This window comes from Rhamphochromis longiceps, linkage group LG3 (genome assembly GCF_057381845.1).
Source record: "Rhamphochromis longiceps isolate RC_006_pf linkage group LG3, R_longiceps_female_GT1.1, whole genome shotgun sequence".
Classification (NCBI taxonomy): Eukaryota; Metazoa; Chordata; class Actinopteri; order Cichliformes; family Cichlidae; genus Rhamphochromis; species Rhamphochromis longiceps.
Genome location: NC_140559.1, coordinates 30,877,916 through 30,897,154, shown reverse-complemented (window position 1 = coordinate 30,897,154; position 19,239 = coordinate 30,877,916). Strand labels below are relative to the sequence as shown.

Sequence of the window (19,239 nt, the reverse complement as noted above, 5' to 3'; positions counted from 1 at the left end):
TATAGCTTGTATATTGTTGTCAATTTCAAAACCCATTTTAGTCATCTGTTGTCTGATTTCTACTGTTCTATAACAGGATAACAGTAAATGTTCAAGGGTTTCATCCTCGACACACCGTGGCATTGGACATTCTTTGGTGGTAACATAACAGCTCCACTGCACCACCGCTCTAACAGGGAGGCGTCCAACAGAAATCAACCACACAGTGTCTCTCATATTTTCAGAGATTAATTTGTCGTAGATATTTTTAACTACTAGCGGGCATTCTTCTACGCCCACGCCCTTATATTTTATCTGTCCTTCATTATTTTTACTGTTAATTATATTGTATACTTGTTTAGTGGATACTTGTGTCCAGTTAATATTAAGGTCTTTCCACTGTTCCGTAGTGTCGCCAAAGAGGAGTTTATAATACGGCATATTGGATCTAGCCCTACCTTTTAGTTTTCCCCATTGTACTTCGTTACCTCTAATCCATGGGGTTCTCCTATTAAGAGCGCTAAACACATTTTTAATAAAAGGAATCCTCAAAGTGATACGGAGATCTGGCGCACCCAATCCACCACACTCTTTGCCTTTATACATTAAAGTTCGTTTCGTAACCTCACGGTTTGTTCCCCATATTAATTTAACACACAGTTTGTTTAAAAGTAAAAGTGATTTGTGAGGAGGAGGAAAAACTGTGGCAAGGAAGAGAAGTTTAGATACTATATGGGTTTTAACTATATTTACTCGTTGTCAAGGGTTGACAATTTGTTCAAACACAGTAAGAGAGAAATGAGACACTGGCAGACCGACTCAGAGTTTCAAAGACGTGCGCACGGGTGAGAGTCTCTGAGCAGACTAACACACCGAGCACCGTTTACTCGCTTTATTTATAAGGCAAAATGGGTTACATAATACTTCCTCTTTCAACTGAAGAGGGGAGAGCTCAGGCATTGTCTTAGCTATCTAACTTCTGCACACAAACTGAAAAACAACGACACAGCAGTATTCATGCTTATCTGACATCGCAGACACTGAAGTAAAGAATGCATGTATATGTCCTGTCTTTGTCAAACATCTCACACACTTAAGCAAGGAATACATTGTGTTCTTTTCAACAGTAAGCTTTACCGTGTGAAAATATATAAACACTTGATTATAAGGCATACTTGTTTCTACTTGATTATACTTTAATGATTTAACTAAAATAAAAATTCTCTTAACACTCGTGCTTTATAGTTAGTATTTTTATTTTCCCACTTAGCAACTTCTTCTTTAATTTCACATTCCTTTTTAGACCAGTTTGACAAACAGGGGTCTCCTTTGTTGATCCAAATTCCCAAGACTTTCATTTCGTCATTTACTTGTATGTTTATTTTCGGCTTTTGCAGTGAGGAACCAAACCACACGCCTTCTGTTTTTTCTGGGTTTAATTTTGCCCCTGATGCCAATTCATATTGTTTGAGGTGAAAAAATAACCTGTCCAACTCATCCTGGTTCCTAATAATAACTGTAACATCGTTGGCATAAGCCATAGCTGTCACTCTATAGCCATCATTAAAACAGTAACCTTTAATATTAGTGTCTTTATTAATTAGTTTCAATAAGGGATTGATGGCTAAAACATACAAAGCAGCGCTTAGTGGGCATCCCTGTTTCACTCCACACGAAGCATGGAATTGTTCGGTCAAACTTCCATTTACCTTGACTTGTATGATGGAATTTTTATATAACAATTTTACCATGGCGATGAAACCGTCCGGCATCCCATAGGCTTTCATAACTGCCCATATATACGAATGAGAAAGATAATCAAATGCTTTCTTTTGATCTAAGCTAAGAATAAAAAAGTCAGAGTCTCTTCTGGAGTATATTACCTCTCTTAGGGTGCACAGATTATCCCACATCTGGCGACCTTTTATAGCACATGTCTGTTCCCTCACAATAATTTTATCTAATATATCTTCTAGTCTATTCATTATTATTTTAGCTAATATTTTATAATCAACATTCATTATTGTTAGTGGTCTATAATTATTTATATCACTTTTATCACCTTTTTTATATAATAAACACATCAGGCCAAAATAGAAAGACTCACATAATACTCCTTTTTCAAGCCCTGAATTCAAAGTTGAGGTTAAAAGTTCATTTACTTCTGCTATGCCCAGCTTGTAGAACTCAGCTGGGAGACCATCTAATCCTGGAGTTTTATTATTATTCAGTTGCTCGATAGCAGCTGCAACCTCTTCTTTTCTTATCGCCCCAAGGAGTGAATCAAAAACAGAAGGTTCAAAAGGTTCAATAACTCTTAACAATGATCGTAAAGCATTACTGTCTGAAGGTAATGTAGAAAACATGGAAAGGCATTGTTCTCTGACAACGTATCTTTTCTCACTCTCATTGGCGGTTAATTTTCCACTTCCATCTCTAATAGAGGGGATAAAGTTGCTACCACGTCTCTTCTGACCAGTGACAATCGCAAAGTCAGTATTTCCGTTTTCATCACACCCTGCTGTTATCTGCATATTAAATAATAATTCTTTATTTATCAATTCTATTTCTTTTTTCAACTCATCCATCTGATGTTCCTCTTCTTCGTTTCTTTTTTTATACTTTAGACTTATATATGCTTTTACATCTTCATTATATTTCATATTCTTGGCATGATTTAACTCCCGACATTTAAATTTGAAGAAATCTTTCAATCGGCTTTTAAGCAAATCCCACAGTTCTATCTCAGAACTTACCAGAACTCTTAATTGCAATATTTTTTTAATTTCACATTTTAGTTCTTGTATTAGCGCCAAATTCCTCAAACACGTTGTATTTAATTTCCAATAGCTTTTAGGATAGTCAAGACCACACTGCATTGTGGCTTTAACAATCATGTGATCAGATAGATCAGTCATATAGGTGTCATAGTTAAGGGCGTGTATTGAAGAAGAAATATAAATCCTATCTATTCTAGTCTTGACATTTGTGTCAAATCTAGTAAAATGAATCTTTGTGGGATGTAATATTCTATAGAGATCTCTAAGGGAAGCATCTGCGCAAACCTGCGCTAAAAATTTACCTTCACGATTGACCTTAAAAGGCGTTGTAGCAACTCTATCACTTTCCTCCGTTACAATATTAAAATCGCCACACATTATTAAATCAAAACCCACTTCCAAGAGCTGCTTCATTTTTTTAACAGCCTCATTTTCTTTGTCCTTTCAGGTGCAGTGTAAACATTGATGATCCGCATCTTCTGTCCATGATAAAAACAGTCAACTAAAAGAAGTCTTCCAGGGATAATGTCTCTTCGTTTTATTATATTCACATTTGAGTCTTTAAAAAAGATACCAACTCCATCTGCACTATCCTCCCCGATTGAAATTATTGAGTGCCCCGGACACCACATTTGAGTTAGTGCAGATATATCATTGTCACTTTTCAGTCTCATCTCTTGTAGACAGAGAATATCATAATTTAGTTTTGATAAATTTTCAACTTTCCTTTTTCTTAGTCTTTCTGATTGTAACCCTCTAACATTCCATGTTATTATTTTAAGAATACTCATATTTATGTAGTAGAAGGGTTATTCAGTAAAGGGAGGGAACATTGTAGATTCAACATTACCTTGCGGAGGGCTGGATCGATCGTCTTTTCTCTTATCTCTGCCATAAGACGCCATCGAGACACTTCTTTTCCTTCCTCCTGTCGTTGTTTCATTGACCAATTCCTCCATCGCAGGATGCTGTTTGTTAAGAAAGATCCCTATTTGTGGATCCACATCATCTTGTCCTGCAGGATCATCTGTAGGAGAAGTCTCCACAGGAGTCGAAATGGGTGATTCTTCACTATCACTTGCACTTAGATAGCTTTCAGATGAATTTTCTTCCTCGCTTTCCCTTCGCTCGTCATCGCTCTCACATTCCACATCAGAGGTTTGTGAGAAGGATTGGTCTCCCGGTTCCTCTCCACCTCCAACTGCCATTTCTTCGGGTTGTCTTGAAAGCGTCAAATCCTCTTTTATGTTGTTATTGTGTGTCTGCGGCTCCGTTACTCCCGGAAGATTTGTTGTGTTACGACTGCCTGGTTCTTGTCCTGAGGCAGCATCTGAGACAGCCAATGGATTTATCAAGGACACATTTCCATGTGTGGGCCTTTCCTGTAGCAGGGCTGGATTTGAAGCCACTGACAGCGCTGAGGTGGTTGGAAAGTTCGTGCGAAAAGCACTCGTGGAGGGCTGCTGGGAAGCTTTAGTCATATTTGCAAAGGATTTGGGACATTTAAAGAAAGTGTGTCCTTTCGCACCACAGAGTGAGCACTCACTTTCGTTTTGGCAAATTTTAGCCTTGTAGCCCAACTCACCACATTTCCAACATCTGATAGTGGGGCATTCTCTCGCCTGATGGTCTGGACCTTGGCAGATAAAGCACCTTGCCGATTGGCCAGGATAAATAATCCTGCCATTGTAGGGGCCCAACGAGATGGAATTAGGGATGGAGATTATATGTCCAACTTCATCTCTACGCATCCGAACTTTGTATTTTCGGACTCCATACCAGAATCCGAATTTATCTACTGGCTTGACTGGGGGTTGAAGAATCTCGCAATACCTTTTAAGATATAGCTCGATATCTTGGTCTGGAATCCTTCCAGTCCAGAATTTAACAACAAGAGTCACTACCTCGACCTGGACAGAAGACTCCACTTGCCAGTCTTTCCATTTCGGATGTGAAGCGTTGGAAAAAGAGATCTCCAAGAAGCGACCCTTGCCTCGTCCACTCATGGTTACAGTTTCTTCTTTGAACAAGCAAAGTCGAATGAAGCTCAACCCGACGGAGCAGTCTTTTTATGTGTGCTCAGCGGACGTAAAGGAAAACAGCCGGGCGGCTCGGAGCTCAGTGGCTCCACCCTCTCTTCTATTCTCTATGTGGAAATCGTGTCTTTTTTTTAATGACAAATTAAGTCTAACCAAAGGGAGGCTCTCACCAAATTGCACCCACAATGCCCGAGTCGAGTTCATATTTTTATTTCACATAATTAATCAATTGAAACTAAACCCAAGTGTCCACATTAGTAACAAAAACCAGACACCCTCTTAACGTTTTACCCAGAGTCTAGTGTGACCTCTGTGTAGTGTCTTCTCTGGTCTGCATTCACAACAAAAAGGCAATGGTTAGAATGCTCTCTTTTTAATGTCGTGGGCAATCAGCACAAAATCTCGCAGGAATCCTCCATTATTCTCAGGATTACATTTCCACTCGCAGTGTGATCGTATAGTGGTAAATTTATACAACCAAAATAGAAAAACTTCAACACCATTAACATTGCATGTTAAATTTCCCAAATGAAAGGAATATAGAAATATATTTTAAAGCTGTACATGAAACAATGTAAATTCTCTAAACAGTGTGGCACAGTCACATACCTGCATTCACAACAAAAAGGCAATGGTTAGAATGCTCTCTTTTTTATGTCGTGGGCAATCAGCACAAAATCTAAACGGGAAAGCAACAACAGGGTTAGCTAACTATGCTCCCATTTTGTTTCCTCTCCTCCCAATAAATAAATCTCACATAAACGTGCACTCAGTTCAACATAAAGACTGGAGAAATGACCCGCAACAAATGATGTATACACAACAAAATTAATCGGGTCTGTATTACTTTAACAGCCTGCGATATGATTTTTCCTCCACACGACATTTGCGCATCCCTTACCTCGCAGGAATCCTCCATTATTCTGAGGATTACCCAGAATCCTCTGCCCTTTGTGAATATTGCAGGGTGACTTTTTCAACAGTAGGTGGCGCCAATGTCCCATTTAGTGGGATTTAACTTCAAATCTATTTAACTATGTTACACTAGCATAACTTTTCAAGCTAAATTAAAATGTATTATTAATATTAAACATGAAACTAAAGGCTAAAAGTACAAAAACAAATCCCGTTTATTTATTGTATTTGTAAGCCTGTCCTTTACAGTCAGAATTGTAATGTGAAGCCAAATATTTGCTTCACCAGGGTGAGCACTATAAGCTCTTCTTCACATGTCATTTTATTTCTGAGAAATCTACAAGTGTATTTATTCAGTGTACAGTACAGCGATGGGGACAACCAGAGCTACTCCACCCGCAGTCACAGTCATGCTGTTCCTCATTTCCGCCAAAGGCCAGTAGATGGCGGTAGTTTTAGCCGCTCCTGTTTTCTTTTATATCTTCTTTTAAATGAGATGTAAATTTAGGAGTCCATCAAGCAACCCTTCAGATTAATTCCCTAACAGCAAAAGTGAGTGGAAGAGTTAAGTCTTTTGTTCACAATGACATAGCTGACAGGCACTTTTGACTTTTTGTACACAGTTAATTTTGTAAAGCCCCTCGCATTGCATTCATAATCAAGTTCACTGATTGACTGTCCCGCAGTGTTGTTTTGTGTATTTCTGTTTCATCCACTTTAATAAAGTGTCCTGTGTTAAAGTAACTGTGAGTTGTGGATTCACTTAATGAATGCCTAAGTTGGGCTTTAATCGGCCTTAGACTTACTGATGTAACGGGTGTAGAGCCAGAGAGCAGCACGGCTCCTCCCGAAAACCCTCAGTGTCTATATGCATTTAAAATTGAGGGTAGGGCACCAGCGCCAGAGGTGGATTGGAATACACCAACCATCCAAGGGCACCAGGTATCTATACTTTTGTTGTTAAAATATTACATCTTAACCAAGTACTGTATGCTTTCTATATTTTTGCAGTGTATCACACACACAAAAAAGACAATATACTGTACCAAATATTGTCAAAAAAGTAAGAAATCTTTTGGGGTGCTTTAATTCATTTTGGGCTAAAACACCCCTGAACTCAACACAAGATTTCTCCATGAACCATGATGATAGTTAAATCCAGAAAGTAATCTTTGTTTTTATATAGCAGTGAGCCTGAGAGGAGGTTTTAAAATCAGCTAAGTGAAACACAAACCTGGTCTCTGGCTCATTTGACACACCTCATAAAAAGTTTGCACTCACACATATTTGTGTCCTGGATAAATAAGAAGTGCCAGGGCGCAAATCCCTGTGTGGAGCCAGTCAAGGAGCAGGCCTGATCAAACAGGACTGAAAAACCACAACGTTTTGACTTCTGTTAGTGGAAAAGATGCTCAGGAACAGACTAGAATTCTTGGAACTGAGTTTAATGCACTGAATCATATGAAAAACAAGAAAGTAGATACACATAACAGCAAGACAACACATAATAAAGCAAGCAAAGCAAACCCCAGGATGTAGAGCCGTAAGCACAGACAGCAGAGCCACTCAGAGACAGTTAGAAAGAGAAGAGCCCCGGTCTCCTCTTTATAGGGGCCAGTAACCCCGCCCCTGCTGCTGGGTAACTTCCCATTTGTTCTCCAACATCTCCGTTATAATGTTACTGTTTTTTAAGAGACAAGTTTTGGCTGTGCGTGAAAGACGTTGAGTGTGTATGGGGGGGGGGGAGTTATTCACACTTTTAGAAAGGATGTGTTAAAAAATGACACAAAAAATGTGTTGTTACACTATTAACACATTTTGTGTAAATTTTAACATAACATGTGTAAGAAAATGTGTAAACATTGAAAAAATGTGTAAAACGCTTAACACACTTGATGTGTTGCACAGTTTAACACATTTTGTGTGTTATTTTCAGAATCTAACAACAGGACCTAAAATTAGCAGCTCAGTAATTTGATGCTAGCCCTGTGTTTAGTGAAATAAATTGTAGATTAACAATGTATTATAACTATATTAACTGAATAAATAAAATGTTTAGTTATTGTTTGTTTTCCTTAATCCTTTCCTCATTACTTTCAACAAATAAAACATTTTATAATGTAATGTGGACCAAGGTGTGTATGGTGTACTAAAATTCTGAAAGAGGATTAATTTTTTATTTCTCAATATGTATGGCATACCAATTAATGGCCATGGCTATACAATCCGGTTGTTCAGTGATGACGCGACGAATCCTACTTCCGGGTCTAAAGTAGTCTGCGTTTAATATGGCTTTTGTGTTGTTAACATGTTTAATGTTATGTATTTTCTTCTATTTGATCTCAAAAAGCTCCTAAAACAGTCAGCGACCACTGTTGACCTCCCTCGGCTTTTATTACCGCTAATCATTTATTTAAGCTCAGTTTTTAAAACCTTACGATGTAACTACAGCCCAGCCCATGCAGCAGTATATGAATGACTAACCTCGTATTGTGGATGGATTATCTCAGTTGTTCTCCTGGCTGAAGTTTGGTCCTTTTACAGCATCCTGCCATGCGATTACATTTGTTCCTGACCACCGAGAACACTCACATTAACTTTTATCGAGTGGAAAAAAAGTTAGCTTGTTTATATTATGCTTGTCGCTAGCGGTCACGTAGCACATCATTATATACCAGCTAGCCCAACTTCAGTAACCCTACAAACGTCACTGCTGTTTAGTTTTCTGTCTTCATTTATGCTGGAAGTGATAGCAGAGCTGTACGTTTTAATTTGTTTCCAAAACCCCGCAGTCAGGACATGCTATATTGTATTTAGATAGAAGCTAGCGAGCTAACTCCCTGCTAACTTCTAACTCCGTTAAATGTCATAAATTCCGTTTTCATGGATGCCTGGATGTTAAACTCAATTGTTACACCTGGTAGAGCAGAACGCTGATCATTTTATTAAAGATGAAAGACTTTAGACAGTTTTTCAACTCTCAGTAATCCCATAGTGATCGTTTGATATATGGACCTGCAGCGGAGTTTAGACCCAGACACGGCTAGTGACGTCAGACTGAACAACCGGATAAGCATAAGTATCCACAAAGAACAGGCTTAATTTTGACCGTAACATGTGAATATAATTGAAGCAAAAGTAGAAAATGAAATGAGTAAGAACACACATGCTTAAAATTGAAACAAATTCTGCCCAGCAACATGACATACCGGCGGCGGGAAGGGGGCGCTATCTTTCGCGCCACTGAGACAAAGGAGACAAAGATGGAGGTTACGTCGCCTAGTATGTTGTCAGACCTTACAGTAAGTATCATTTACCAGTTTATCTTAATGTACTGAAAATATGCCGGGTTTCTGGAAGAATGTGAATTTATATAAAATATAGGAGTTATGTAGGAGTTTAGAGTTTAAGTTAATTACTGCTTAACTATACCTAGCTAACCTTAATGTAACAGTCTTGCTAACATATCCTACTCTTAATTTTATTATTAGTTCTTGGATTTCGTGCCATACTCCATTAGAGTTAATGTGTTTTGGTAGTATTTTTATGTATTACTTTATTCATGTATTTATCTATTTACTTTATTTATGTATTAGAGTATTCAGAAATTGCTCTTAGAACCAGTGTGGTAGTTGGCTAGCGGCTCCGACAGGCATTATGTTGTCTATGAGCAACGCCAGAGTCAGCACCTAACCGTAGCAGTGTTGAGTAAAATGACAATATTGTCGTTAGCTCTGAATATAGCAAATGTAGTTATCACCGCGACCATTCGTTTACTAGCAGAGAATAGGAATAAAGACTGAGTAACTTTAACATGAAATATACCTCATATTGACAGAGATGATTATTTTTTCAAGCAGTTAAAGCAGTTTTTGCATCTAGTATGATTAACTAAAGTATGTGCACATTCTTTTTTAAGGCTTATTGCTGGAAACATGCTCTGATATAGTTTCTTTTTTATGCAGAACTTCTGAGGAAGTAATAGTCAGTGTTATTTAAAAAACCAAACAACAGCAACTTGACCATGCAAATTATCTTACTTATTTAGCCATGTGTTTCATTTTTTCAGCACACATATGACAACTTAGAATCTGTCAAAGTCCTTGTAACCACTTTTATAGATGAGAAAGAAATTTGTAAAAAAAAAAATTCTTATTGTCAGCAGTGCCACAGACATCAGACATCACTATTAGTCAGGATCAGATTTATTCACCAAGTAGCAACTAGAAGATAAAATCAATTTATTTATTATTCAGAATTTCTTTTAGTCATTGCGTTATAATCACGTAGTTAAGAAACCGCCTTCTTCTGCTGCAGCTTTTTGAGTAAACTCGTGCTTTTATGCTCTGTGGAAATTTGCTGTCATGACTTTGAAGATTATTGCAGAGAGGTAAAGTGTCTGGTGTTGCCTTTACACAGTCTACCATTACCACAGAAGAACAAAGTCAACCCCTGAAGTCACTCAGGAAAGCCCCACAGATTCTTAAGGAGTATGAAACCTGTCGGTGCCATCGAGGAGGCTCCTTGTGAAGACTTGCATTGGGGATTTGGTGGAGAGGTGTGGTTAGTAAGTATAGCACTTTACTGTACTTTGTTAAAATTTTGCAATGAATGTTTTCCTTTAAAAATGTTGAAGTGCACAGAAGTAAAAAAGTTTACCTTTGTTTTCCAGTTACCCTCTTAGTGCAGAGAAGCTAACTGTAGCAAAAAGCATCCTCACCACTTTTCCACCCTTAAGTGGCAGGACAGGGGGAAGGATTTGTAAGTAAATTTAGCATTTTAATAATGTAAATTCCACTACATACTGTAAATTGCACTTGTTCCCACTTACTGTGTATCGTTTAACCTTTATCTAATTATTTATTAGAGCTTTTTTTCTCAGTTAAAATTGCTCAGCTGTTACCCATATACCTCTGTCCTTTCTTCCTCAGGAGCATTATTATGATCCAGTCTCTCATTGTGGATTCCTAGAGACTAAACTGCGCAACCTTAGACGGAATCTCGACCAGGGGCAGAGACATTATAAGAAGCGAAAAGTGACAGATGACTGTAGTGAAGACAAGAAGCTCAGGCGAGAGGATGGGAATACCAGCAGCACAGATGAGTGGGTCACCCAAGTTATTGCGGCCCTCAGCTGAGAACCTTCCAATTATCATGTCAGGCATGGAGGAAACATACACCAGTCTCAGAGCCTGGAATATTCGGAGAGTACCCACGGTTTTTGGACATGCCAAGTCTGGTAAGTTGCTTGGTTCTCTGGTAATGGTTTATGTACTCCTTCTCCACTCAGTTGTGTTTTGCATACAAAGTATGTAACAGGAGTCGATACATTGGAGGTATGTTTATGAGCTCCTAGTGAATATTTTGAAAGTTTTATAACTTCAGAGTTTGATCATTACTCCCTGCGCACTGATTACAATGAGCATCACTTTTCACATGGTCCAAAATCTTAGTCGTACCACCAAATGACTATCTAATAGTAGGGACATCAAATGACAATGCAGAAAGTGCTGCTCGTGGAAGTGAAAACCCTACAAAAAATCATCTAAATCTGTATGAAACTCTGCTTTCAGCAGCACTATTTTCAACAAAAAAGCTCTACAGGACAAACCGCAGACAGACAACATAAGAAATTGTCTGCTAGAAAGTTGAACATCAGCTAAAAAGTCCTAATTTTTTCTCAGGGTCTGATGGGACCCAAATCATAGCTAAAATTAAGGAATAATGGACTTGTATTCAAATACCACTCCAAGTAAATTGTTGTTTCACTGTGTAGGTAAGCTTGATGTGGAATGGGTAACAGAAATGTGATACTGTAAAGTTTGATTTTAGCCATACAGCTACCAAATGGACAGAATGTACTTTTGATTTAATGTATTTAATGCTTCATTTTAAACTTAAACACTTCTTTTATTTCCGTAGGCTGGACTTGGAGTTTGGCAATCTTACAGGAGGAAAGGTGGACCTCTTTTTGCGAAAATGGGAAGCCAGTATCATTCCGAAGCTCAAATCAGTAGCTGCCCTGGAAACAAGAACCCCCCCCCCCCCCCCCCCGCCATGTGTTAACACACCTACTCCCACCAGTTGGTGCCAGTCGTTGCAGCCTTTTTTGCACTGGTATGTATTCAGTAAAGTTCTCACGGTATTTACCTGAGGAAAGCATTTGTCTACACCTCACTGAATACTATCTTTATCTTCCCCATCTCCAAGCCTGGAACAAGTATTGCATCGCTTTGCAGTGATCCTGAAGCATCATCCACAACACACCAACCCCAGCTGATATGCATCGGTGATCTAAAGAGGGCAACCAGGCAGTACATCATTGTTGCTAAGAATGACAGAGTAACCATTTCTCTGAATGATGGCCTGACGTGTGCTGTGGATAAGCTTTTCAAACTGTACTGGGTATGTAACTTGTCCTATCCAGCACCACTTGGCTCCGTCTTCACCTTCTTTGAGTTTGTCTATGACCTGCCGCTGTCCACCCAAAGGAAAACCAAAGTACTGGAGCTGATTGCACAGATTAAAGGATGCAAGTAAAATGTTCACCTGTCCAAAATGTAGAGAGTCTCTGTTCACAGAGGTGAGAAACCTCATTTGGCATCTTTGTCAAATACACTGCTTATCAGGACTGACCATTTTTATGCCTATGCAGTGGAAAGGTCAGACAATATGAACTGATTGGCTGAAATTTTTGATTTTCGTATTTAAACCCAAGGTACAAAATTGTATAACCTGGATGCTATATTCGCCAAAATGTATGTTTTTCTGTTTGCATGCAACTGCACATTTGTTAAATGTTGACAATTTGTTGAAGATGACAATTGTTACCTTTAAAAATTTTAATTCATGTATTGTCTGGATTATATCAGAACATTATATATATATATATTGAAAAAAATGAAAAATTGAAAAAAGGGCAATCATATATATGATTGCCCTTTTTTCAATTTTTTTTGACATTTTAATGATCTAGAGAGATAGAAAGCTAGTCAGATATGAATTTTGTTTGATTTTGTAAAGTAAAAATTGTGATATAGCTTTGGCTAAAATTGAATTTAAAACATTTTAATTGAAAAGATTCTGACAGCTGTTGTTCATTCATTTTGTAATGATTTATAATATGCCAAATAAAAAATGGAATTCAATAAATGTATAATATATACCCATCTTTTTTCTCCTTTTTAAAAAAAATTGAAATGTACACATTTTAACACATCTTTGTGTCAAAATAACACATCTTTGTGTTTACATTTTTTAACACAGAAGATGTGTTAAAGGAGCAGACACATTAATTGTGTTAAAACTGACACATCATGTGTTGTCCCTAATCTGATGCAGCACATGTGTTAAAATTTAGCACATGATGTGTCAATTTTAACACATCCCTTCTAAGAGTGCAGGAGAACTCTCCCCAGCATTAACTGCCCTTTTACTGTGCCACCTAAACCCTGGTGAAGGCAAAACAGCTTGTTCTTTAGAGTCTACATGAAGATTACAGTATATATCTTCAGTGCAGATAGATATATAGGTACATAGGTGTACATGTCACCCAGAAACCCACAACAGATGCTTCCTCGACTCTCTGTCTGTGGGTTCATTGTTGGAGTTTGATGTTTGGTCTCAGCAGCAGCTGCTGGAAAGGACAGAAAATATTATTTTATCCTGAAAGTTCATAAAATCTATTCACCAAAGTTCATTATCCTAAAGATAAACTAAAATATGACCTATCCTCACGTTTTAAAGTTTCACTCATCTTACCAGTAACGTTGAGTCGACATCTTCCAACACTAAAGCCATAATCAGTGTTGACCTCACACAGGTACAGACCCGAGTCATCAGTCCTGAGTCTGGACAGTTGAAGTCTGATTCGTCCTTCTCTGAGGGCGTCTTTGTCACTCTGGACTCGTCCTGAAAACTTTGCATCCTGAGACTCTGACACCTCAACACCTTCATGAACATGATACAGGACTGAGACTTTATCACTGATGAAGAGTTCACAGAGGATGTTGAGAGTTTTGGTGGATCTGTCAGGTTTGGTGGTGAACGTCCACTCCAGTGTGATGTTGTGGTTCTCCTCTGCCTGATAGCAGGTCTGTGTCACATTGACTACAAATGATCCTGTTGAGGAGACAGAGAGGGAAAGAGAGGAGCAGACACACTGAGAACTGGAACAAATCTGTTGTTGAGCTTTATTTGGAGTTCATAAAGTGAAGCTGTAAACGAACCAGACACACATGAGGTGAGGATGATGAGCAGCAGGATCCTGCAGGTCATCTTCTCCCTGTGAGAGGAGACAGAGGTGAAGAGTCATCAACACATGAGGTCAAAGGTCAGTCAGTACAGCTAGAAGAATGAAAATCTACAGTCTGACTTGATTCACTCATCACAACATCAGATCCTGTTTGTGATCCCCACCCACAACTACATGAACTAAAACCACTACAAGGGAAGCAACCAGAAGAAAAGCCTGCACTTTGATTTACTCTGAAAATATTTTAGATTTTTTAAATTTTCCGACAAATTGAAATGTTTTTAATTTGACACAAGGTGGCGCCATGTGTCAAATGACAAGGAAATTATGAATACTTAAACATTTTTTTACTGAACTTCTCCTACAAACAGGAACATTTGTTAATGTTCATGTAAAGAGCATTAATCCAGGGAAAAGTGAAGTCTGTAATTTGGTTCTTTTTTAAAATTTCACTCTCATATAATTTTCACGTCTCTGCAGCTGAGAAACTAAATACTTTTGAGTAAATGTAAATCTTCAGAAGAAGCAACATTTCAAATGAAGCAGCGTCTCTGACAGATCACTGACAGTAAAACAGAATGAACAGACTGAAAAAGTGCCATTAACTGCTGTCCTTACCAAAAAGGTGACCTCATGCCTGACATACATGCTGAAGATGTAACACAATTTTTACATTATTTATCACAAAGTCAAAATTTTTATATTCTAAAATTTACAATTGTCTCCCTGTCTGTTTGTTCGTAGTCCAGTGTCCACTGGTATCATTTTCGAATGTTGTGTGATGGCAGAAACCAAGAACAGCTCAGCTGATTTAATTTTGGTGAAAATCAGGTCAAGGTCACCTCAAATATGTAAATCAATAAAATTTTATATTACCCATAATTTTTCAAGAAACTTTAAAACTTTGTTTTAAAGTTTAGAGTAAAATGTCAGTCATAAATATTTCATCTTCTGGGTATTTAAAGTGAGCTATTTCTTATATTTTGTAAACTTTGTAACATATTGTGTTACTTAATTTAGTTCATTCTGTTACTGTTTGTATTTCATAACAGCTGTGTGAGGCAGGCACGAATGGACCCAAAATGCAGAATTCAAAGAGCCTAAAACTAAACCACAAAAGTAGCTTTTTTTTTTGCTACAATTAAAGATTACAAAATAAAACTGGGAAACACCAGAAACTAAACAGACTGGAAGAACACACAGAAGTGAGGGAGATGCAGACATTACAGTTTTTTCTGATTGCTTAAGCACATTTTTTGTAACTATTGGCTAATTTTGCAAAACTCTTCACACAAATAAGAAAACCTGTCACCCAATAATCAAAACATTGTAGTTCTCTTGCAAAAGCAAACACAGCTAGATTAACTCTTCACACCTTTGTAAAAATGGTGTTTCCGTATCAAACAGTACACACAAGCCATCATCTACTAAGCACACAATGCGCCAACTGCACGTTGATGATATGAATACAAAACACATCTGGCTTTTGCTTTCTCTGTGCACAAGGTAGGCTATGTCAGTTTGAGCTCATACTTCTGTCATAGATCCATAAGCATAGAGGGATCCAAACTTCAAGTACTGGTGTTTATTCAAACACATCAAAACAAACACAAGTGTTTATTTCCAAGTATAGGATTATTTGCAATCGCCATAATGACTATATGGGTTACTTGGTCTGCAGTGAACATGCTTCCTCTGCCCCAGCATCTGGTCATCTAGCAATTCTGTAAAGTAACAATTTCAGTATTTTTACATCAATGGCATTGGTGTGTTTCTCATTGGCATATGGCAGTGCTACAAATCTTTGTGCAAAGTGACTGTACTAACTGATTCTCATTTCAAGATGTCCTTATGGTACTTGCTACAGTGTAGCGGCTCGAGTTAGGCTGGACCCGTTGGCCAGCTACCCTCAGGGTCATTCCACGGTTGATTACATGGTCCACTATTGTAGCTCTGATGTCATCAGCAATTCTATTTCTTACTCTTCCTACCCTTCCTCTCCCCCCTCCTTGTCTTCCTCTTGCTCCTCCTTGTCCTTGTCGTCCTCTTCGTCCTACTTCTTCACCTCCACGTCCTCTTCCTCGGCCTCCTCTACTTCTCACTCTTTCTGCTCCCTCCATTGTACTCCGCACACACAGCTTACCTGTATTATAGTGCTTAGGCTGATTGCAAAGTGAACTAATTATCTAAAAAAGTTTTCACATGTGAAAGTGTGCCAGACAGTTGGCAAATTAGTGTTAATGATAGCCATACATGTGTATACTTTTGCTAGGAGTGTGTTGGAAATTTGGTAATTGAGTGTTGTGCAGTGAATTGTGCCTACAGTTTTGCAAAGTGTGTGTTACAAAATTGCAAACTGAGTGCAAAGCAGTTTTTGTGCTTTTAGTTTTGCAAACTCAGTGAGTGGTTTTGCTATAAGTCTGAATAGTTTTAGAGATTGTGCTACAGGAATCACAGTTAGGGTTTAAGCATTCAGAAAAAACTGTAAATACACCCAAGAGCAAACGAGGGAACAGACCTCAGGTGGGAACGCAGCAGAGCAGGATCTAATTAATGAGACGAGCAAACAAAACACAACATGCTGCACACAAGACAAGTGACTATCAAAGTAAAACAGGAAGTACACAAAACGCACACAGAGACGCAGATTGACTAAATACAGAGAACAGAGGGAATGAGAGAAACACAGACCTGAAAAGGAAATAGGCGAAAAAACAACATGACCGAAGATACGGACTAATTAACACGGAGACAAGACTGAGGTCAAAGACAGGTCCTACCACAGGAAACTAGAAACAAGAGGACAGGCAAAGAGAAGAGAAAACTTGAGGCTAGATAAAACAAAAGGGACATCAGGAGACAAACAGATCAAAACTATAATAAAATTCCTCAGGCATTAATAAAGTATTGTGATTATAAAAACAGCAGTAATATGGATGAACCTGCTTTTATCAAAGATGTTTTTAACAAACGTGACATAAAAATAAAGAAGACATAAATCAAGGGCGTAGATTTGGCATGGAAGGAAGGGACATGTCCCCACCAATATTCAGCGATTATTGAATTGTCCCCACCAATAATTTGATCTCTTCGAGTAAAGAAAAACAAACCCGACAGAAAGAGAAAAAAAAAAACATGTCAGCGTCTCATTCACCCAGCGGTGCAGAAAGAGTTAAATTACGTTCTCTACTGGAGTCCTACTCATGTGACAAATATGGCCAATGTGATTGGCTGTGCCTTTCAGGGAGCTCTGTTTAGTTTTAGCAGCGGCAAGCCTGCGCTGTGAGGAGGAGAGGAGGACGGCAGCAAAGAGGAAGAATCTGGATATAACAAAGTGTTTTTCAAAGAAACCTGTAAGTCACTTAAAGCCAAGTTCACTCATAAAATGTGTCCGTCATAATAACGTTACAGGCTATGCTAGGCTTTGGCCCACATCAGTCTAAAATTGTATGTAACCATGAATAACGTGTTTTGGAAACTAACTGCACAACAGGCAGCACTATTAGTTCTCTCAGTCTCAGAGCAGCATTTCTAATCTTGATTGAAACTGTCAGAGAAAACGGCAGCCTCGAGCAAGCCAGGATATTAGTTTACAGAGGCTGTTACTGACATATTCATAGGGTTAATTTTTGAGACAAAATATCATGAGGTAGTCATGATTGCGCAAATATTCCACCTTGTAGTGCAGTTTGCACAAATTGTTGTAAAAATGCAGTCAAGATCTGCACAAACTGACAGAAACACTGAAGCAGCTTCACATTTTATTCTTATTGTCATGTACGTCCTATTTGTCAGGTGACAGAAGAACCAACACAAAGCTCAGAGAGTAATGGTGACACAAGATCACAGGTGAAGTTGGATGATGACTTGGTGGTTCATGACTGTATTTGAAGCACATGTGTGACTGCATGTATGTGGAATGGCTCACTGTTATTCATCAGGTGACAGAGGCAGCTCTGCCATGTTGTAGCTCGGACAGAGGTGAAGAGGCGAGGTCACAGGTGACTGACTGATGATTTGGTGCTATAGATTAACTAGTATTTATTATCATCATCCCAGTATCCTCGGCTGAGGCTAAAAGAAGCTTCAGTGCTCTCACAAGACTAAAAACATGGCTAAGGTTAACAATGACTCAAATGAGATTAAACAATGCTGCTCTTTGCCATGTCCACCAGGAGAGACTGGACAGTATAGATGTAAAAACCAAATGTAAAATGTAAGATGTAAAACAAACATGCCAGCAGTTTATCTCAGTTAACGAGAGGAGAAGGCATGTGTGTGGCCCCTTCACAGAGTGGACATTGAGTTGTTGTGTGGGGCATGTAGTCCATGTCTGTTGCTGTAACAGTAGTTCATGTTTAGAATAAAACATCCCAGCTCACTAACTTGATCGGGGCAATAGTGCCTAAAATGTTGCATAATTTTGCCGAGAGATCTTTTACTTTGTGGTCATCTTAGATGGACAAAAACCACCAGGTCATTCAGTGTTCCCTTAGTGCTAATGCATATAAGAGATGTTGGTGCACTATAACTGAAGTAATGTTAAGTCCTTAAAGTCATATTCTTTTATTATCATGACTGTATTTGAAGCTATTTTTATTTTTGTATGATACCTGATTTATATGGAATATGGCTGAAGTAAACTAAAGCCTAAAATACTTAGTCAGTCATTTGTTTAATGGTAATTTAACAAATTTAACAAAACTATGTATTTTAAGTTTAAATGGTTTAAAATATGGTTTATAATAGCATATGCAGGGAAGTATATTTCTCCTTTTTTATCAAGAAACAAAGACAAAAAGGAAAAAAAAAGAAACAGGGCAGGGTTCGGTGGTTGAATCATCCGTCCCCACCAATGCCAAAACCAAATCTACGCCCTCGACATAAATAAAGCAGCAGGAAGTAGAAATAGAGTCAAATATATGACAAAGCACATACATGCTGCTGTTGTCTCCTCTTCTTTAGTTGGTGGTTTGTTTTCTTCAGCCAGCTGTTTCATCAGGTCTCTCTCTCTCTCCTTTGACGTGACATCAGCATTTTTGTTTTGTTTTAATAATAAAATAGTTTGGAAGAGTTGATCATTCACGATCAGCTCAGCAGACAAAACCAGTTCAAAGCTGCTTATACAAAGAGAGAAGGATGATTATTGCTTCAGTCCTGTTGCATCACAGCAGATTTTGAAACTTCCTGTAGAACAGTATTTGTTTTAATAACAGATCGTTTTTGTTAAAGAATGAAAAGTCAGTAAAGTTTAATCTGTAAATCATTTTAA

The 19,239-nt window shown here is 38.2% G+C and overlaps 1 protein-coding gene and 1 pseudogene across 1 annotated transcript; one reads left to right on the top strand and one right to left on the bottom strand.

The window, feature by feature from the left end:
• The first annotated feature begins 8,913 nt into the window (after positions 1–8,913).
• On the top strand, positions 8,914–11,421 carry LOC146674075 (uncharacterized; annotated as a pseudogene).
• Positions 11,422–12,806: 1,385 nt separating this feature from the next.
• On the bottom strand, positions 12,807–19,043 carry LOC146674074 (uncharacterized). Its single transcript, XM_085394237.1, has 4 exons — positions 18,906–19,043; positions 13,942–13,997; positions 13,475–13,834; positions 12,807–13,349 (listed from the first exon to the last, which is right to left on the bottom strand). Coding segments are annotated over exons 1-4 (570 nt in total). The 5' UTR covers positions 18,908–19,043; the 3' UTR covers positions 12,807–13,197.
• Positions 19,044–19,239: the final 196 nt, after the last annotated feature.

Coding starts and splice junctions, on each gene's coding strand:
- LOC146674074 (XM_085394237.1), bottom strand. Junction 13,835..13,941: donor CCTCACCTCATGTGTGTCTG/GTTCGTTTACAG, acceptor TCTCCTCAACAG/GATCATTTGTAGTCAATGTG. Junction 13,350..13,474: donor ATGTCGACTCAACGTTACTG/GTAAGATGAGTG, acceptor TGTCCTTTCCAG/CAGCTGCTGCTGAGACCAAA.